This window comes from Panonychus citri, unplaced genomic scaffold, assembly GCF_014898815.1.
Source record: "Panonychus citri isolate SS breed McGregor unplaced genomic scaffold, ASM1489881v1 Contig00104, whole genome shotgun sequence".
Lineage (NCBI taxonomy): Eukaryota > Metazoa > Arthropoda > Arachnida > Trombidiformes > Tetranychidae > Panonychus > Panonychus citri.
Window position 1 is genome coordinate 32,999 of NW_026515509.1, and position 22,342 is coordinate 55,340.

At 31.8% G+C, this 22,342-nt stretch overlaps 3 protein-coding genes across 5 annotated transcripts in view; 2 read left to right on the forward strand and 1 right to left on the reverse strand.

Moving 5' to 3' along the window:
* Positions 1 to 3,623: 3,623 nt before the first annotated feature.
* Positions 3,624 to 13,904, reverse strand: LOC128389047 (ATP-binding cassette sub-family C member 4-like). Of its 3 annotated transcripts, XM_053348557.1 has the most exons (15): positions 13,575 to 13,904; positions 10,362 to 10,707; positions 10,075 to 10,257; positions 9,895 to 10,005; positions 9,707 to 9,815; positions 9,291 to 9,605; positions 8,918 to 9,207; positions 8,586 to 8,835; positions 8,041 to 8,525; positions 7,886 to 7,972; positions 6,852 to 7,785; positions 6,619 to 6,769; positions 6,020 to 6,250; positions 5,007 to 5,824; positions 3,624 to 4,945 (listed from the first exon to the last, which is right to left on the reverse strand). In XM_053348557.1, exons 3-15 carry the CDS (start codon positions 10,146 to 10,148, stop codon positions 4,700 to 4,702), a joined length of 4,101 nt encoding a protein of 1,366 aa, XP_053204532.1. In that variant the 5' UTR covers positions 10,149 to 10,257; positions 10,362 to 10,707; positions 13,575 to 13,904; the 3' UTR covers positions 3,624 to 4,699. The 3 variants fall into 3 exon arrangements, with proteins under 3 accessions (XP_053204532.1, XP_053204531.1, XP_053204533.1); XM_053348556.1 differs by lacking the exon at positions 13,575 to 13,904 and having other exon boundaries at positions 10,362 to 11,185; XM_053348558.1 differs by lacking the exons at positions 9,707 to 9,815; positions 9,895 to 10,005; positions 10,075 to 10,257; positions 10,362 to 10,707; positions 13,575 to 13,904 and having other exon boundaries at positions 3,629 to 4,945; positions 8,918 to 9,113; positions 9,291 to 9,431.
* On the forward strand, positions 11,397 to 16,393 carry LOC128389048 (GTPase-activating protein skywalker-like). The gene is made up of 2 exons (XM_053348559.1): positions 11,397 to 13,312; positions 14,374 to 16,393. Exons 1-2 carry the CDS (start codon positions 11,543 to 11,545, stop codon positions 14,752 to 14,754), a joined length of 2,151 nt encoding a protein of 716 aa, XP_053204534.1. The 5' UTR covers positions 11,397 to 11,542; the 3' UTR covers positions 14,755 to 16,393.
* A 129-nt stretch (positions 16,394 to 16,522) lies between these two features.
* LOC128389049 (XK-related protein 6-like) overlaps positions 16,523 to 22,342 on the forward strand; it is a 40,886-nt gene continuing 35,066 nt past the window's right edge. Inside the window, exons 1-2 of the mRNA XM_053348560.1 lie at positions 16,523 to 17,595; positions 21,397 to 21,510. Of these exons, the coding sequence (XP_053204535.1) occupies positions 16,973 to 17,595; positions 21,397 to 21,510 (737 nt within the window). The 5' untranslated portion in view covers positions 16,523 to 16,972. The remainder of the gene's footprint in view (positions 17,596 to 21,396; positions 21,511 to 22,342) is intronic.

Consider the following 22,342-nt stretch of genomic DNA (forward strand, 5'->3'; position numbering starts at 1 on the left):
ATTTAATTCAAAGTAATCTAATTTCAAATGGTGAGAGTTGAATGTTGATTAACAAAAATTGTTATATTACCGTTATAATGGTTATCATTATGTTAATCATTAAAGATCATCAATATTAACTGAAATTATATAATGAAGACAATCAATATTCAAGAATAGGTAATAGCGTGTTTATTGTAATATGATTATATTAATTATGAATATTATAATATCATGATTATCATTTAAATGGTTACAATTTAATGTTGGTCTGTTAGGATAATAATAGTAATAAAATAATAATAGGAAACTTTGTGTTTCTTTTTTTTTTGTTGATGCAAAGAAAAAGTTTTAGTTTTGTTTGGGTGAAACAAAAAGTAAAGAACTGAATCAAAATTTGAATCAAAAAATTAGTTAATTATTGTAGCTATTGGGATACTCATTGAATAATCAATTAGCTAGACATTGGCCAAGCGTAATTGAGTTTTATTTACACCGGTGGGAAGTATTTTCACCCCGGTGTATTGTTGATACAATTGGAGTTTTCAATATCGTTGAACTGTTTTGTCTTTTTTTCATATTATTCAAAATTTGAATTTACCAAAATTTTCATGAGTTGAAATCATTCATTTTCCAACAAACTATGGATCCAATTTCATTTCTGTCAAGTTAATTTTACTTTTCAATGATTTTTTATGCTCTAGTTTTTTTTTATTTAGCCTTAGGGTGGAAACATGAAACTGAAAGATGATGATGATGATGATAGGTAAATATTTGCCTGACTAGTTTATTGCTTCATGATGAAATGATCATCAACCTGAGTCTATCTCTCGCTAAGTCTCAATGAATGAAAATAATGGCTTCTCGTTTAAGTCCCAGCAAATAATCAATGTTAGTTAACTGCATCATCTGTTTGCATTCCTCCAGTTTTTATCATCAATTCGCATTCTCTTCATCTTCTACTCTTTTTTATATCATCATTATCTTCATCTTTGTGTTTTTTTCCTCCACTATCTTCCTATCTTCTTAGTGATAGTCTTCTCTCTCTCTCTCTTGTCTTCTCGTTATCATCATTATACCAAAAAAAAGGTATTGAATTGGTTGAAGAAATAAATATCCAATAGCTTAATTCACATTCATAGAGCGTTTGTTGATTCTCATCATCATCATCATCTATTGTCTTCATTTCAATTCTCCTCTTTACATACTGGGCAATCTTTTTGTTCACTTTGCCGTTTTCTATGCTAATAACCTTTAGGCCATTGGACTTATCAACGACTAAATACTTATTCAGTAGCGAATCAAAGAGTCGAATCTAAAAATCTCAAGGTCATGGTGACTTTAAATTCAATTTATTTTAAGGTCAGTTGGAGGTCATTAATAACTATAATCTTCGATTGCATAATAATTTTATGTGAAAGTTTCGTTTCTAAGAGAAATAATAATTGATTTTGTCAATCAACCGAGATCAACATTTATGACTAAATTATTGTTATTTCTTGAAAGTAAATTCCTGGAATTCATTAATTGATGAAATTTTCTGATTGTGCCACAATTAATAAACTTATTACGAAAAATAAACTGAGAAATTACATGAAAATCCAAATAAAATGACAGAACTTTTTTCTCACTGTATTTTCATCTTCTTGTTTTTTTCCTCCTTCACTATCTTCCTAGTGATAGTCTTCTCTCTCTCTCTCTCTTGTCTTCTCGTTATCATCATTATACCAAAAAGGTATTGAATTGGTTGAAGAAATAAATAAATACCCAATAGCTTAATTCACATTCATAGAGCGTTTGTTGATTCTCATCATCATCATCTATTGTCTTCATTTCACTTTCTTCTTCATTTCAATTCTCATCTTAATACATATACATACATCTTCCTCTTCATCCTATTTCCACTCCCATCTCATCATCATTGTTCCCACTAATTGAAGCGAAACATCAATAAGACAAAAAGCTCATCATCTTTGGTACACTGGTGATGATAAAAAAAGTGGGAGTCAGTGGGTGGAAATAAAATTTTAATCAATTTACAGGGAGGAAATTGAAGAGGGAGAGAGACAGAAAGAGGTGGAAATTGTAGTGGGAGGATTGTTTCATGATATATATATGCATGATTTCAGTTATTTTTTTCACTCAGATTCTGGTAACATGATAACAACATTTTGACATGAAAATGAAGTCACAATAATCAATTTACTCAATGATTAACATCTCGATTGAAACAATTTAGTTGAATAAGTGATTTAAAAATAAAATAAAAAAATGATCATAACTCATCTTTGACTTTGATTGTTGATAATTAAATTAGTGATTAGCAGATTCAACTTACCGAGACAATTAAATTCAGTCAACAATGGAAAGACACAATTATCGCAATCAACAAATTGAAGGAAAAGAGTAAAAAATTTGAAAATAGAAACAATTAATTCATTCATAGTACTTTTACTTTTTCCTCATTTTCCACTGGTCAGTTTATTTTTATTACTTAATCATTTATTACCTAAAAATGGTCAACAATAGTCAATATGGAAACATATATTACGAAAGTTTTAATGTCCATCTCATGTCCATCATCGGTGATATCACATACCTTTACCTTTAAATGGCCATTATTATTACTCAGGATAAAAATACCTAACGTGACCAATGGTCATTAGTTGTCACAACGATTTTATCACCAGTAAGATAAAAGTTGACCAAAAGTGTTGTTACAATGGACATTTGGATGGACGATTAATGATAAGTATCTTCATCCAAATTAAATGACCTGATTTCAAATGTAACCAATTTGGTTAACTGATCAATCAACAATCAGCCTGATTGTTGTTGTTGTTATTGTTTAACTAATTGTTTTGTTGCCTTACTTGGTTGATCTCAATGATTATCTAATATTCAATGATCAAGATTAACCTTCAGGATAACATTAAGTTAATACTAAATGAAAACTCATTCATCTCTATGAATTTTCAACCTAAATCCTATCAGAACTTATTATTTTCATTATTATCCACCTTCATCACTATCTCTCACTCACCTTATCCCCCTGAATTCCTGGGATGATTCTTGATTCAATAATTAGGAGTAAATATTTACCCACCATCAATAGTTTCTCATCCTATTGTCAGCTTATTATTATTACCATTGACTCTGGTGTATTGTCTTGATTATCATTTTTATTTCCCCTGTCATTTTCATGGATTATATTATGTACCATGTATCATGAAGATATGAGAAAGATTCAGGGTATAATTATGATGATTAGTTCATTTGCTTTCATGAAGGAATTGGTAAATATATGAACGAGAGAGAGAGAGAAAAAAAAGTTGCAGGATTTTTGGTACCATTGGAATTAATTCTCACTCTGTCTCTCGAATTGTTTCAAGAAGGTTTCATGATTATTCTCATGATGATGATTAGCATTCTCATCATTCTCTAAATCATTTATTCAATCAAATGAAAAGATTACTCAGAGTTTTACTCTCTCTCTCTCTCTCTCTTGCATTTTACCCTGAGGGTTTATATGGATAAACGATTCAATGGTGATAAAGAAAGGCAATGAAAAGACGTGTCATCATCCACTGAGAGTATATTGACTGTCATTTGTTATTCTGATTCAAAATTCATGATAAATATTTCATGATATTTCATTGAGAATAATAATTTGTTCACATGAAGATAAATAAGAAGGAAAATCCAATATTTTCAAGTTTCCATCATGATTCTGAATCAAGAAGGTGTACATCAGAGGGATAGAAACAGAATCATGATGTTGAGAAGGAAGAAAAATCTTTTTTTCCCTCAGAACTTTATCTCTTTTAGAAAAAAAGGAAAAAATCTTTTCTTTTTGGATCAGCCATTTGACCATCTCCTTATTGGTCATCATCATAAAAAAGAGAGCAAACTAAGAAACGGAATAAGAATTCATCATGTCCATCGTCTTTATCTCTTCCTTCATGTGAGTGTGTCTTTCTGTGAGTTTTCTGACCAAAAGTATTAAACGAAGGTGTGACTCGATCTCATGTTCTAATATTGATGCTTTTTTATATATTGACCATTGTCCACTTTCTCTTATTTCCTGTTGTTGTTTCCTTTCTGTTATTATATCCTTTCCATGTAACTTTCCCACCATCAGTTTCGAAATACAGATGGAAGAGAAAAAAATAACTTCTCTTCTCAAGATTTACTCTTACGTTCTTAAAGTCCATTTAGAACTTTTCTTGTTCGATTTTTTTCTGTTCTCTCTTCTTCTTTCTTTGAAACGATTTCACATTTTTTTGTTTCTCCAGTTTATTATCGTTAGTGAATTTCATCATTAATGTTATTATTTTGATAACAGGGCGGGAAAGTAGATCGGTCAGTGAGAGAGAGAGATGGGAAAATGTCAACAATCTTGAGCATCGACAAGATTCAGATAAATCATCTCAGTAAGTTGAAATGTTATTACCTTGGGTGTGTGAGTGAGTGTCCACTATTTGGTCAAGCTTTGGATTTGAAAGCTTTCATATATCATTGGTTAACTTTTTAAAATAATGATGATCATCATAAAAATGAGAAAATAGTTATGTCACCAAAGTTGAAATGATATGATTGATTAGAAAAAAATTATTGTAGTCATAGAAAAAAATGGAAAGGGAAAAGTATAACAATCAATTGTTGACAATTAAGGATTATATTAAAAAGGATAATATTACAAATGAGTAAGGAAGTGAAATTATTTTTTCTTTGGTGAAATCATTTGATTGGGAAGAGGTAATGTTTTCGTTTTCGGCTTGACCAGTTCTCTGAACATAACTTGGACACCTCGTTGTCGGGCTTTTTCAAATTCATCGGCTGCATGTCGTAGTTTTCGTGCCATCGCTTTGCCCGTTTGTGAAACTAATTTTGAAAATAATGTCGATTTATCTTTAAGTAAATTAAATGGTGAATCAAATTCGGCAACTTGACCAGCATCTAGAACCTGTAGAAAGAAACATGATTAGATTTCTTTTGAACAGTGGAAAGTTAATTTGATTAATTACCAGAACACGATCCGAGTCAATTATGGTATTTAATCGATGTGCAATCGTAAGTGTTGTACATTCAGAGAATTTGGTTCTAATCGTATTTTGAATAACAAGATCAGTTGAATAGTCCACATTAGCGGTAGCCTCGTCGATGACAAGAATTTTGTTATTACGAAGCAAAGCTCGAGCCAAACAGACCAATTGCCGTTGACCCACCGAAAAGTTACTTCCACCTTCACGAATTTCATACTCTAATTTTCCATTAAACTCATCAACAGTTTCTCGTAATTGAACATCGCCCAAAGCTTCCCAAATTTCGGCATCTGAGTGCTCTTTAAATGGATCTAGATTGTAACGAATTGTACCAGCAAATAGAACTGCTTCTTGTGGAATGATTGAGATTTTTTTACGAAGAGTGTCCAATCCAAGACTCATGATATTGACTTTATCGATAGTTATTGAACCTTTCGGTTCGACGATTCTGAAAAGACACGACAAGAGGGAACTTTTTCCAGCTCCTGTTCGACCCACTACTCCAATCTTTTCTTTAGGCTTTATGGTTATATTGATATCTTCAAGTGTTGGTTTAATCGCTGATGGATATTTAAGACTAACATGTTCAAATTCAATGGCACCAGAATCAGGCCAAGTCGCTGGTGGGATAACATCAGTAATTGGAGGAGCTTCAGTTTCTATCTCAGTATATTCAATGACTCGTTCAACGGCAGTCATTTGACTCTCAAATTCAGCTGATTGACGAACAGACCATTGGAAAAGACCGATAAGAATGACCACCGATGAAAGGGCAACACCAACTTCTCCAGGAGCATTATCTAAATCAAAAGTATAAGTATAAAGAGGTAAGAAAACTAATTAGCTAATCAAGTAAAAATCTTTACGATGATTTATGGTTGTAGATAGAAAAAAAATCACACAGGAAATGATTTCCAAGTCAAGATGATTATCAATCATTTAACACAGACGCTAATTGATTAAGTGGTTGATATCAGTAGATTGACAATGTTTACCTTGAGTGATGGTGACAATTACAGTGGTAACAATGATTATGTATAGTAGACAAAAATAATCAGTGAAAACTCCCAATGCTCTTGAAGCACAAATAAAGGTGAACCAGGTACCCGAATGATCATTAAGGTGAGCCTCAAATCGACGGCAAAATAAATCTTCCACTTTATATGATCTAATTGTTACAATTCCTTCGACAATTGATTGGATTAACGAATAAACCGGACTTCGAGCTAATGAGAAAAAACAAAAACAAAAGAAAACAATCAAATTAATTATTTAAAAATACAAATTATACAAGAGGAAAAACAATCATCATCATCATCATCATCATCATCGTAGATCTTAAGATTCAATCAATCGAAATGATTAAGGTAATAGTGATGATAATCAAGATGATGATCTTGTAAAAGTTTAATGAGTGGAAAACCCATTAAACAAATTGTATTACTTGATTGTTAAAACAATTTACTTGTTAGATATATTAAATTAAAGTAAATGGTAATGAGTGAAGGAGGTTCAACATTATAAACATGTCACAATTATTGTTGTCACTTGTTAGATAATTGTAACAAGGATAATGTTTAATTAACTTAATTACCAACTGATTCAAGTCTTTTAATGTCTCTCCCTGAGCGGATATAAAACTTTCTTAATGCAAGTACACTAATCAACAAGAAAATGGCTGGAATAATTAATGAAGGTGAAACATAGGCAATAACAAATATACAACCAATTGCAGTAAATGAATTCTAAATGAGAAAGAATAACAACAATTTAACAAAGGAAGAGAGAGAAAAAAATTGATTGATTGATAATTGATGATTAACTTACCAGAATTAAATCAAACGCAGTTGATGGTAAAAGTTCATCGATGATTGAAAGATCTCTAGAGAAGCGATTTAAAATTCTGCCTATCGGATTAGACTCGAAGAGTGACATTGGTGATCGTAGGACACGATAAAAGATGACATTGTGAAGGTTAATCGAGGCATTGTTACAGATACGGAAAAGTAAAGTTGACCTTAGAATACTGGTTACAAAAAGTCCGATGATTAATGATGAATAGATGCCAATGTTATATGTTAAATTAGGATCTTGCGAATCGGGAACATCAGACCGATAACCAGCCGATTCAAAGTCCATGATTGGTAAACTGTAAAACCCAACTGGTGATCGAGACCAAAGCCATTCCATGATTAAATTGTCTCGAAATTTTTTCATTAATGAACCAGAAAAGGAATCCGTCCAATTGGATAGCCAAAGGTCATTAGAGGTGAAAAATACTTGGGACAATATATTGGTAGCCAATGTTGCTAATCCAAGGAAACAATTGGCCCCCGATTTCAGATAAGCCCAATATACTTTAGTTTTAACTGTTCCTCTAGAATATTGTTCAACTTCAGGTGATGGTTGCATAATTGGGACAATATCAATCGCTCCCATAGGCATAGAGCCCACGGAAAGTTGGGAAGCGGTTGAATCTCGAGATGGAGTTGAGTTGACCGGTGAATGTGCCACGTCTTTTGATTTACGTTGTTTTTCAGCCCGTTTTCGAGCTCTTTTGGCCTTAATCAATTTACTTTTAGCTGTTTCCTTTGATATTTCACTGACTAAATCAACTTTGGCTGCTTGAAGTTCAGTAAGGGAATTAAACAAGGTCGCTTTACCGTCGTGCATTAAAACAATTTTACTAGCTTTCTGTAAGAATTGAATTTGATGGGTTACCAATAAAACCGCTTTTCCAGAAAGAAAATCTCTAATACACCTAAGAAAAAAGGCAAATAAGAATGACGATAAAAATGAATTAATTACGTCAATCATATTAATCGCTTGTCATTAACAATCAGCCAATCAAAATGTCTTACCGTTCAAATATAAGATTTGCAACATGAGCATCAACAGCACTCAAAGGATCATCAAGAAGGTAAATATCAGCTTCACGATAAATTGCTCTGAAAAATGTAATAGATTCAATTGATTAGTTGAAATTGGAATGAAATGATTTTGATTGATAATTTACCTGGCAAGAGAAACTCTCGCTCTTTGACCACCACTAAGACCAATACCTCTCTCACCAACTAAGGTGGAATCACCAAAGGGTAAGGACATGATATCACGCTCCAGAGTACTCGCTGCGAGTACACGTTTGTATCTTTCGGGATTAAATGGTTGACCGAAAAGAATATTTTCCCTAATACTTGCATTGAAAGACCAAATTTCCTGTGAAGCATAAGAAATTGTACCATTTCGTATAACTCTACCAGTCTTATTGTGAATCTCGTCAAGAATTGCCAACAGTAGGGAAGTTTTCCCACTCCCGGTAGAACCAATAATCACCATAAGATCACCTTGATTTACTTGTAAGTTAATATTTTCCAGACAAGAATCGTCATCAGATGGATCCCAATAAGAAGTTAATTTATCAATGTGCACAAATCGAGTCTCGACCGGATTATCAACAGCAATCGAATTTGAATTGACAACATTTTCCAATACTAACAAGGACTAAAAGAGAGAATAAATTTTAACACTAGATGATGGAAATCTATATACAGGTAAACCTACCGTAATTCGTTTACATGAAACCAGTGCTTCGAAAAAGGTTGAAACCGCTTGAGGAAATTGAAGTGTCAACGTTATCCGAAGCGTATTGAATAAAGCCAAAGTTACGAAAATGGCATCAGCTTTCAACGGGAAACCTCGTAGTATATGGGTAACAAAACATGAGAAGATGATAACTCGAGTGGTGACAAACGAAAGTGACATATTGATGGCACGAAGAAAACAGAACCATTTGATACTTTTAACTTCTTTCCTGGAAAAGATCGAGAGAAAAAAGAAACAATTATCAGTTAAGAAAATAATGATAATGTGATATTAATAATAATAATAATTACTCTCGTAACGATTGAACCATATCGGCAAAAGGTTTTTCCCATGAGTACATTTTGATCACTTTAATTCCAGAAAGTACTTCAGTCATTGTTCTTATCCGTTCATCGGTAAAACCAGCGGTATTCCGTCGGGTTTTCCCAAAAGATGAGCCCATCAATAATTGAAAAGGGACGAAAATACAAATGACCGCAAATCCGGCTAAATAAGAGTAACCAATATAAGACCAAATAATGAAAGAAATGATAATCGTTTGAATAGGAGCAATAATCATATAAGGTAAAAACCAAGAGCACTGTTACAATTTCATAACAAAACAATTAATAACAAAATGTTCATAATAATAATAATCTGAGAATCAGGTAATCAGTCTCTTACCTCATCAAACCTTTGAACATCGTTGGACATTAGGTTAACAATTTGACCAATCTCATTGTTGAGAATAGATGATTTCGAAAGGGTTAACAGTTTATCTAACATTAATCGTTGAACGGCAACTCGAGCCTTCATTCCGTATCGAGCAGCATTTGCGAACCATGGATGATGAGTAACAACAAACGATATGGAACAGAAACAGAATCCAATGGTGTAATAGAGTAAATTATTTGATTCTTTTTCCTTTTCTATTCCTCTACCAAAGTAATTAACTATTGCACCAAGAAAGAAAGGTTGAATAATCCGAATGAAAAAATCCTGTGAGTAAACAAAATGGAGAGAAGCAAAAAATCATTAAATATACAAATACAATCAAGAAACTAATAAACTGATTGTCGGTTCTCTCGTTCTCTTTGTACCTCATAGCCAAGAATAAGAAATGAGATTAACATGTAACGATAACCAAATGCTCTAAGTAAAGCTCTCGCTAAGCTTGGTTGCTTTTTCTTCATCTCCTTGGCCCATTCTCTGTGTAGGATAATAAGATTTTCTAAGTAAATTTCCAACAGAAAATGATCTTATCCCAATACGGGAATTTGTCACTTACACAGACAATTTATTGTAAACTTTGTCCGCTTCATCGCTGGTACTACATCGGTACATATCGGTTAGCTCCAAATCTTTTTTATATCCTCTCTTGAATAAGGATAAATTCCAACTGTAAAATTAATAGAGCAAAAAGTCAATCAATTAGTTAGATTCGTTCATCTCTTTTTGTTGTACTTACGCGAATGAAGTTCGAGACCAGAAATTAGCACTATCCCATGGACAGGGAATGGTCACTTTTTCCTGGTTATCCATAGTAACCACCACGCGATTTTTTCACTTCTCCGTCTTGATAGGGCACAATTTAATTTACGTACCAACGGGTTGGCAGTGAAAGAATCACAATCTAAATGGAGTCACAATCCTGAGAGATAAAAGTTAAACAAAGAAAAAAAATGTTAACCGTTAAAGAAATTAGAGTAAATCAAATAAACATTCAATTAGTCAACAATGTTGCACAACAATTACTTTTAAATTAACTGGATTAATCCAAAAGAATCCGTGGCTTTTAATTTAGACAATCAGTCAATCAAGAAAGTTGCTCATTTAAATCATCTGATCATCTAATTGTTTCTCATTGGTGTGATAAATTCAATTGATTTTCCAATTGATGATTTCTTTTCTTCATCATCTTCTTTGTCTAATTGTGACAATCAACAGCTATCATCAAATTGATTACCTCCAATGATTACATGTAATTTTGTTTGTTCGGCTGGTCTATTTGTTGACAATCCAATTGATCCGTAACAGTAATTGAACATCACTCTTTTCCCGGCGAAAAGATTGATCCGATCTGATTAATTTCCAACAATTTCTAATCATAATAGAGAATTACTTTAACCATTGGTAAACCAATTGAATCATCAACAATTATAAAAATAGAAAATCAATTCTCAAAAAAATCAAAATCCATCCAAAGATCATGATGATGAACACAACACACAGAGATTAAATTTATAATTAGATTATAAATCTCCAGAAAAAGAAAACCGGAAACATGATGATAATCACCACCACAATTAGACAAAATTAATCTGATTCATTTGAAAAGAATATAAAAATAAATCAATGAAACATATTTAAAATTAATTCCAAACTTGAAACCAAACAAGAGAGAGAAAGAAAAAAAAACAAACAAATGTCACAATCTAACAAACGAATCGATGATGAATAAACAAAGCGAAACGAATAGTTGACAGTAAACAGTTTTCTCTAGTTATTCATGGAACATTAATCAAGTCAAAAGGTTAAAGGTGAAAAAGAAAATGAAGATAATTAACATTAATTAATTAAAAAAAAAGAAAAATTCTCAATCAAAACAAAACAAAAAAGAAGAAAAAATTCTTAAGCTGTTAATCTACCGGCTCATCGATTCTCGGCTTGGGTTAAGATTTTCTTCTAATTCGATGCGCCCCCTAGCGGATAGAGAATAAAATGTTTCTCTTTTAATTCTCTTCTAAAGTCATAAAGAGAGAATAAATTTTTTATTATTAATTGGTGTTTTGTTTTTCTTTTTTTGCTTGGTGGTTGTAAATTGTTTTCTTTTTTTCTCTCTCTCTCTCTCCCTCTATCTCTATCTCTATCTCTCTCTCTTTTTCTCGCTTTCTCTCTGTTGTTATCTAACTAATTAAACACTGATTGTGATTACAATGTTTATAATAAATGTTTATAATAATCCTCCTCTGGAGGAATGGGTAAAATCCCGTAACCAGTCAAAGTTGAAAACTCTGTGTCGAAAATTCCAGATCCCCTGTAATTCACCAATTCGTACCAATTTATGGCCATCTTTATGTCGATCATATAAGAAAACAACCTCTGAGCCTCAATTTGAAGATCTCCTTAAAGCTAATTTACTTTCACCTTCCTCATCTGCAACAGTATTTGTTAATGATGGTGGTGGCGGGCAATCTGATAGAGGAGGAGGAGGAGGAGGAGGAGGAGGTGTTGGTGTTGATGGTAGTAGTGGTATTACTGGTGGCGGTGGAAGTGCAACTAATAAAGGATCAATTACTGGTAGAAATAATAGTAAAAATAATAATCGTAGTAGTGGTGGTGGTGGTGGTGGTGCAAGTGTTGTTGAAATGCAGGTATTACAATTGTCTACATCATATTCTAATGGGATGATTACCGATCGTTTACCTGGTGATTTACCTCGTAAATTACCTTCTTTTGTTGATCCAAATTATTGTCGTTATTTTAAGTTAAACCCTGATGGACAAAGATTAATTGAACGTATTCTATGGATTTTAGCTCTCAAACACAATGAGATTACCCTTTGCCCATTATTATATCCAATTGCGGCTCTTTTTCTTCATTATTATGACATTACTCAAACATTAACCTCATTAACCTATTTATTGGAAGCACCTTCATCAGGTATTGGTGGTAAAGAAGGACCTTATCTATTGCCCCAATCGAGAACCCAAATTGTCCGTCAAGCTTATGTTCTACTACGATTAACAAATAAATTTGGTTTCCTTCCAAGGCGAGGTTTTTTCACTGAACAACGGGATCGTTTGATTAAAGAAAATGAAATGGACGCTTGTTTCCTTGATTGGTTAAAATGGATTTTCATTGGTCTACCCTTTGAACATGTTGTCAGAATAATGGATTGTTTCCTGGTAGAAGGAACAAAATTTCTTTATCGTATTGGTTTAACATTATTAATATTGTATAAAAATTCCAGACCAGTATCACCACCTTCTCGTCTTGGTATGATTACTAATAACACTTCAACCAACATAAATAACCTAAACAACATTAACTCTACCAACAATATTAACAATGGTTCCTCTGCCACTTCTGCTGCTGCCACCAACAACTTTAATACATCAAATACATCAACATCTACATCAAACACCACCTACAATAACACTTCAACAACAACAACAAATTCCTCCTCCTCTTCATCATCTTCAACATCCTCTTCGTCACCATTCACCTTGGACCTGATGTTGTCCTTTTGTGAGACAATCAAATTAACACCCGATGAGCTAATAACCGTGGCAACCCAATTACGACGTTTATCTCGTTCAAAAATTGACCGAACCTACAAGGAAGCCTCCCACCGAACGGAAAAATTTAAAATACGCTCAGCTCCACCATCACCTTATCATCATTCACATCATCTGGGTTATAATGATCTTACTCCAACCTCATCAAGGAAACTTGAAATGATCAGCCTTGATTCGGTTAAAATATCTGATTGTACTCGGATAGCACCACGATCTCTTAAATCATCAATATGTGATTGGCAATTATTAGATATACTCTGGGATTGGATACCTGAAAGAACACTCATCAAAGAACCGGTCATCATCTTCTGTTCAGATGTCCATGGAAATTCATTGTCTACATTTTATGCTAAAAATGAAACTGTTGAACAATCAATTTTACTCATAAAAACAGTCAACAATGAGGTAAATAATAATATCAATCATGAAATCATCATCATGCCAACAATTAACTTTCACTACCCACAATCACAAAGGAAGACATGTAAAAAGACAGAGAGAAGAGAGAGAGAGAGATATATATGTATGTATTTAAAAAAGAGATGAAAGGAAAATAGAAAGGGAAAGATAAAGATAAAAATTTGATCCTTGATTGTTGATTAATTTGAACATACAAATCAAATTAACAAAATGAACAAAAACAAATTGATAGCTATGATTAACTCACCTTTTTGATTTTGTAATATATTATCATTATTACGATATGATAATTTGAGATAGTTAATCGATTCATAATCAGAGAATCCAATTTCATTAACAGTAACATAAATAATAGTGATGGTGTTGATGAAGATGAGATGATAACATGATGAAAAGACAAAATATCGATAGAGAAAGAGATAGAGTGAGAAGAGCGGAGAAGTAAAAAAATATTATTTAGAGAGAAAGAGGGAGAGAGGGAGAGAGAGAGTGTGAAAGAGAGAAAAAGAGAAAAGTAAATCACTGAGCAACAATTTAATACATTTAACAGCAATTGATCCACAATCAGCATTATCATAACAGTTTAAATGAAGAGATCAGGAAGAAGAGGAAACTATTTGGTTAAATTAATCCAATTAAACCAATTTAGTTTTCTCAGCATTGTAATTCAAGAAGATAATGACGAAGATAAAAATTGAACCTTATTTACCAATGTAAAATTAGGTGTTTATTTTATTATCTCTTTCGTATTTCTCTGTCTACATGATGATATATTTTTATCTCTTGACAATTGATTGCATTTATCAAGATCTTTCGTCAAGACATCATTTGCATTTTAATTGCAAACAGTTTACAATAAGTTGACTCAGATGATAATTAAAGAGAGTCTCCCTTTCTCCCTTTCCCTCTCTCCCTCTTTCTCTCTCCCTCTTTCTCTCTCTCTCTCTCTCTCTCTCTCTCTCCCCCTCTCTCTCTCACCTTGATTATTGTAATTTTGACTAATTGTTTTCTATTCTGTTTTTTTTTCTTTACACTTTTTAATTTAGATCTTCGGTGCTTTTTGCTCAACCTCATGGTCTGATCGATTAGGATTTGATCGTAAGGGCGCAGCGAAACAATATTTCGGTACCGGGGAAACATTCCTATTCACATTAAAACCAAAGGTTGCTTATTATCCCTGGGTTGGTACCAAAGAGTATGGTTCAGACCAAACGAGAAACATTCCTTGTTCATGTCAACTCTTTATGGCCGCTAATGCCAAAATGATTACCATTGGTGCTGGTAACGGAGTTGGCCTTTGGTTAGATGAAAATCTTACCAAAGGTAAAACGGAACGTTGTGATACTTTTAATAACAAACCATTATGTACCAGTGGAGACTTTGCATGTTCCATTGTTGAGGTTATTGGCTTTATTTCATCATGGTGATATTATTATATTAATTATTATCTTCGTTATAACCACATATACATACACACACATATTTATCATATATCATATATTACTCTGATTATTATCCATCCACACACACACATATATATATATACCTTTAAACACTCCTCATCTTACATCTCTCTCCCTCTCCCCCTCTCTCTCTCTACCATCTCCTGCCCACTCCCACCATCACGATGCAATATCTTTATACATACAGTCTTTATCCTTCATCTTTTCCCTTTTCCCTTTTATCCTCTTTCTCTCTCTCTCTCTGTAAGTTATAATGTCTTTATTTTCTTGTGTTGTTGTTGGTTTGTAGGTTAAGTTTCAAGTGATTTACACACATCGATGTTTTTGTTAATTGTTTAGTCGAAAAAATTGTTTTTTTCTCATCTTCTTATTTTTTGCTGAAATTTAATCTACTTAATTGTTTAGTTTATGGCGCTGATACTATAACTTAACCAGCAACATCCCACCTTAATCACCACCACCACCACCATTACCCATCACCCACCAAAATCATCATCACTTGATCACCTTACAAAAAAAAAACAAAGATGAGGATAAACTGTGTGTGTGTATATATATATTTATATTTACTCTAGCAATCAACAAATTATCAGAATTATTTTATTTTGCCCATTTAAAAAAGCAATATTCAACAATTAGCCCAAACCCCTTTGGTTTACAATGGTTTACAATTAATTGTAGCTTTTTCCAACCTTTCTCTCCACCTTTCTGACATTACAATTACAATTATAATTTCATTTCATTTCATTAATCAAATTTTTCTTGTGTTATTGTCTAGTCTATATTTAAGCAATTAAAACACCAGATATATCAACAATTAATATATATATATATACATACATACATAATATTAAATAACAATGACAATTAATTTAATTTAGTAGCGTGTTTTAAATTAGCAAACAATTTTAAATTGTCACTTAATCAGTTGTAATCTATTTTATCTGATCAGTATTAATATTCAAAAACAAACAAAAAAAACAACAACAACAAAATAATTTGATTTGATTTGTCAATTTTACTCCGTGTGATATAAATATAATATATTTTAATTGTTGTCACAATTTTAATCACCATCATCATCAAGAATCTTAATCATTTTAATCATCAAAAAAAAAAAGTTAATTGTTAACTATTGATTGAAGCTTTTTGCTTTTTCTTTGTCTCTTTGGATAACATTTTAATTGGAAAACAGTATGTTAATTGTTAACAATTAAACGTTACAATCAACTTGTTGGTTTTGTCTTTTATGTGTTTAATTAAAAAAAGTTGTTATTAATAATAATGATTAATTAATTGCAAAATTTAACAACAACAACAACACCAACTAATCAACTGAAATACTTTGAATAATTAATTGTAATTTAAACTTTTTCCCAATTGTATCTAATTGTCAAATCACCTTATGTATTTACCTTTAATCCTATTAATTTAAATTGTTCATTCAAATTTACTCAGGGTAAGTAGTTAATTAAGTTAATCAAGAAGAAGAAGAGAAAATAATTAAGCCTTGTTATATTGTAATGAACAAAGAAACCAGAAGAAATTAAATTAATTATTGAACAAATTATTGGACAGCAATTAAAATGAAAAAAAAAGTTAACTCTCCTTAAATTGTGACAATTTATTTTTCCCGCGAGATAATTTGATCATCTTATATATTTAAAACAACAACATCAACAAGAAGAAGAGCAATTTAATCATATCAACAATTTGATTGTCCAACAATCAACTTAATCAAGAGTCTGCGTTTAAGAGTGGGTTACATTGCGCAAGAATAGTTAAGCTCACCCACCGTTGAGACAAAACCCACTCCCACCAAACCAAGAGTGGAAAAGTAGACTTGAAGTTCAGTTTGGAAAGTTTTTCATTCATGATAAGTGAGAAAAAAAAATTCTCAATTCTCAATATAAATTCAATTTGGAATCAAAATCATTACCTCATGTTTATGTGTGTGTAAGTGTAAACAATTAACTTCAACAATCAAGCCTGAAGGAAAATATCACCAATCATCTTGTCAATCAAGTGTATCAACAATTAACTAATCAATTCAATCAGATTTACACAAAAACAGGAACAACAAGCTAATTGTTCAAAAGTGTTTTCAATCATCACCATGAAGTTACTCTGAATGAAACTTTTTCTTGAGTGAGAAAAAACTTTCATCTGTGTTTCTAGAATAATGTATCACTTACCAAATCAACTTCCACCCCACCTTCCACCTCTACCACCACCTAATCATCCACATCATCTTAATCAGCATCATCACCATCAAAAGCAACAACGACAACAACAACAACAACAACATCATCCTCATCACCAACAACACATTTATGACAATGACGGTAGTGTACCAGTTTTTTACCGTTATCAATATGATAGTGACTATAATTCAATAATAAATTCAAAAAACATGGTCACCTCATCAACCTCATCCGATGGGATTAAAAAAGATTCCGGATTAATACAAATTTTATCCTCATCTTCCCATGATAATAATAATTCATCGCCTCTTTCCTCATCAACACCCTCACCTTCACCACCATTAGGTATGCTAATGGGTCCTGGTGATGATTGTCTTACCGGTGGTAATTCAGCTCCTGGTCAATCAATACTCACACCAAAGGAAAATACATTATCCTTTATTTATCCACTGGTGTCATTTATTTTTTCCACCCTCAATGTAATCATTAACACCTTACTAGTTTACCTGTTTTACCTTGAAAATCAGCATACATGGTTCATTTTGACTTCGACATTTTTATTTATTCCACTTTTACTGGTAAACATATTCAGTATCAAATGGTGAGTTTCCCACTCTGTCTCTCTTTTCTTATACACCCTCCCATTCATTTTCCCACTCTCAACAATTTAAATTGTCTCATAACGAATACAATATCAATCCATTCTCATGATATTATATCCATTTACCTTTAGCATCCAAATAACATTGCGTGATAGTTTAACATTGTTGTTATTTTTTTTTGTTTCTGTCATGAAAATATATCCAAGCAACACAGTCAGTGGGAGAGAGCAGTGGTGGGTGGTGGGTGGAGGTTGAAGGTGGATTGTAAATATTAAACAATAGAAATGAAAAAAAAAAGATATTTGTATTCAGGTTTCTATTTTTAATCTTTTTTTTTCATGTTACTTTTAAACTCATTTGATGATATAAGTAATTGTATTGTTTTCACCACCCAACGATCATCATGGTAAATCAGATAACATTCTGAATGGTGAATTATTGAAGGGTGGAAACTTTCATTTTTGTCTCTCTCTCTCTTTGATCCTGGGAATGTTATATTAGACAGGAAATTCATGTTATCTGTTGTATGCAAAAGGTTGGATGATTTGAATCCCTCTCTACGATTTTGCTGATCTGATTCAGAACTTTTTTTGTTTTATCCTTGTATTCCCTTGTGGAAACTCAATGGTTTCCCATGTTTCTTGATTTATATCATGTTATCAATATGCTTTTATCATGCAATGAATTGAAACCAGTGATATAAAATGGGTTAACAATAAAAGGGAAGAGAGAGAGAGAGAGAGAGAGACGGTAATAGTTTCACTCTGAAAAAATTATCAACATATTTATGCATAAAATGATAGAATCCATATTCATGATAATGTTCACCATGAATTTTGTATATAAATTATTCAATTTCAAAGCTTTGTCCTTCTCTTATCATTTTATGTTTACATTTTGAATTGATTATCTCATGAACCCTTTATTTCATTTGGATACTTTGGCAACTATTACATGATCATGTTAACGATAATGATCATGGCTCTTGATATTTATCATCTCAATCTCTGAATCATGAATTCTTATCTCCGTATCTTTTAGTTATATCTTCAACTTCCTTTTCCCTCATCATCATTTTTTCTTCCGTTTTTTCTTCACTTTTCATTCCAAGTGATCTTCATGAGTCCGGAAAATGAATTGATAGATCGCTTGTCCCTCGGAACTGGCTCCGGATGTCCTTATTACATCTACATGTTACATCACAAGAAAATTGTGACAATCATCTTCATCTTCATCTTCATCCTTATCTTTTATCCTTATAATCTTTGATCTCTCTGTCTCTCTCTCACACACACTACCCATCATCTACTTTTCTCCCTATTGAACACAAAATGTCAATAAATGATGACGATTCTGACAATGATTCTGATAAAACATTCCCTCCATTTCCATAAAGATGGATCTTGATTCTCGTTTTCATATTTATCTTTCTCTTTCCAGATTATTTGAAATAGAAATGAAGATAAAGATAAAGATAAAGAAGATAGAGAAGATGACACATTTCCACTCTCTCACTCTCTCATCAATGATCATCTGATACAGAATCAGAATATTTTATCTCTATCATGGTTAACTGGATAAAGTGAACGATAGAAATGATAAATTTCAGATGAAACTTGCTGAATCTCAGACATTAACCCATAGACCAAAAATAAAGACAAAAAAAGGTTGAATGAGAATCTAATTCACAATGAAATACTATCAGCTAATTCTGTCAATATTTGTCATTAATAATGATCATGATCATGATGGTGATAACTCAATGAAATCTCATTCCAAATATTTATTCAATTCACCTTTAATACATTAAAAATTGAAACTTATCCAATAAAGTTCATATCAGGATAAATTAACTGTGTGTTTCAAAATGATAATACCAATAGATTATCGTAATTAATCAACATGGTTTAATATTTTCACTCAAGAGTAATTATAATACACGATGATTATGATGATTTACCCTTGGTGGGTAAATAAATGAATCTCAAGTTCAGGTAAAATCAGTTGATGAGTAATTATTATCTCAAAGGATTGGGTTGTATTTTTTATCACCATCATCAGCATCATGTATTATGTAATTGTTGATGATTAAATTCAATGAGGTGTTCAAGTTAATTAGTAGTTCAGTATCACCAAGTTTATCATGATGCTTATGATATTATTCATTGTTCATTAAACATCAACACCCACAGTAAAAGGGGATATATAGACATTGTTGTGGGTGAAAAAAATACCATGAAAAACAATGAAGAGGTTGAAACTTTGCCCCTTTTTTCATGGTAATGGTTGGAGGAGGTGGGAAAATGTTGTCAGATTTGTTGAGAGGCTTTTGCTTCATGTTTAACTTGTTAGTCTTTTTTTTCATGGTGTTTTTTTTACCACCATCACCATTCAGATGATTATGGTTCTTGTTTCATGCTGTGAATTTATATATCATTAAGTTTGGTGATGATTTTGTATTTATTATGATAAATATGAACTTGAGTTAGGGACTAATTACAAATGCATATTACGATTAATCCATGAGATTTTACATCATGAATTCGGGTATGGAATAGGAAATTTAACCAAGAAAAATGACTAAAAGTTAATCATTGATGCTGTGGTGGTGATGAGAGAGTAGGGTGGGCAAAAAATGACAGAATGTTAAGATAATGAGCTCGAAGTTTAGGTGTTAATGAACATGGGAGATTGTAGAAAACAAGAGATTTGAATTTAGAGAAAAGTTTTTCACTCAGTTTTATCTCATTTCTTATGACAGGGAATGTTAATCATGAAAGAGAGAGAGAGAGAGAGAAATATGAATATCTAAATTCTGATGTGATTTTTGTTCTCAAGCAAATTAATCCACCATGATTATGATTAATAGGAGAAAAGATAAAAAAAAGTTCGCTACGATTATTTTGATAGGCAAAGATTTAAGTTTAAAAGTGTCCATGAAATTATCATGTTCACGGATTCTTCAACTTGTCAGCTTCAAATGAGAATTGAAAAATTGTGAATATGAATCTCTGATGAAACTTTTGGAATTTAAAGATAACTCATGATTCATATTCTTTAAGCACCAATATGATCTGATTTCTTTTATATTTTGTTTTGTTTTGCATTTTTCGAAAAGTTCAAAAAGTTTTTTCTCTTTCTTTTTTTCCATGATATCAGAAACTGAACTTTATTCATTTTCATCAATTTTCTCCTGAGTTCGAACCCTTTTATTTTCTTGCATCTCACTTATTCTAACCTTACCCAGCGATTCCTCCTCAGCTTGGTAATAAATTTCATAAGAGAAACTTTATCATTTCAACCATGAATATCATCATAACTGAATAATCACCAGAATTTTCAGCAAAAAAAAGGGAAAAATATAAATAAGTTATATACCAAGAGGAAACTTTCAGGGTGAAAAAAAGGATTTCTATACTTTAGCTTTCAAGTTCATCATAAGAAATGATTTCATGATAATAGATTAACCTGAGCTTTTGATAACTTTTTTCAACTTTGATACTGTTACAAGAGAGACAAATTTAATCCATTGCAAAATTATTTAATAACTAATATAAAAACATTTTTCTTTCCAATATTTGTATTCCTATTCCACCAAACTGACCAATGCTTGACCACAATCACCATGAAAATGGCTCGAAACTTGGATTCATCTGGTTCATGTATGAAAATTGACCTTTACTCAACTTGTTTCAACTCATTCATATATAAATACAACATAACATTGTCCATGATTGTGTTTACTTTTGCTGAAACAATGTTTTTCATGGTCATCACTGGACATGATTTTGGTCATCCAGGTATATTCAAGATTATCGTCAATATAAAAATGAACCTTGTCGACCAAGGTTAACATCATTTCAATGGATCATCAAAATATTTGCTCATCTTTTGCTGATTGGACACATCTTTAGGTAAGCAAATAGCCAATAAATTATATTATACTTATCATCTTAGTTGGGTCATCATTATCATCATCCTCATCCTCATCCTAATATAATAATAAAAGAAAAAGACAAAAAAACTGAAAGCATTAAACTAACACTAATCATGAAATGACCATAAGACATTATCATCTTGTTAATATCCTTTAAGTTTACATGTTGATAGTAACATGGTGGAGGTTGAAACAAAGGCCTAAATATAGCTCATGATGATTTATCATATCTCTCTCTCTCTCTCTCTCTCTCGCATGATGATAAATATTATCTTGTTTCAACTTTGCCCTTTCATAGGTTAATAACCGTAATAATAAACTAATAATTTTTGGAGATAATTTTTTTCTCACTGATTTTATTTCATTCACAATTTTGGGTTCTCTTGTTTTTTGTTATGAATGTGACTTGAATCACTAATCATGATCAAATTGTTACAATTATGATGATAAAGAGAAACCAGAATCTATTGTTAATATGAGTTATCAAAATGTGATTAGAAATATCAAAGTGGCAAAGGAGGGAAATATATTGAAAGAGAATAGAACAGAAAAAAAGTTGTATCGAATTTTTTTTCTTCTCCTTTTTCTCTTTTTATATTCTAGATTCTCTCTTGGGATTCCAATTGATAATTTACTCCATGTATCATCATCTTCATTGTTTCTGAATAGTTTCATGATATTAGTGATCAATATGTTGATCATTTGATTAAGTATCAGTATTAACATTAAATTGTCACTAGTTGATGTTCAGGTTGTGGGTGGGAACAGAATCCAGGATATAATTTAGTTCAAGTGAGCAGTCAAGTTTA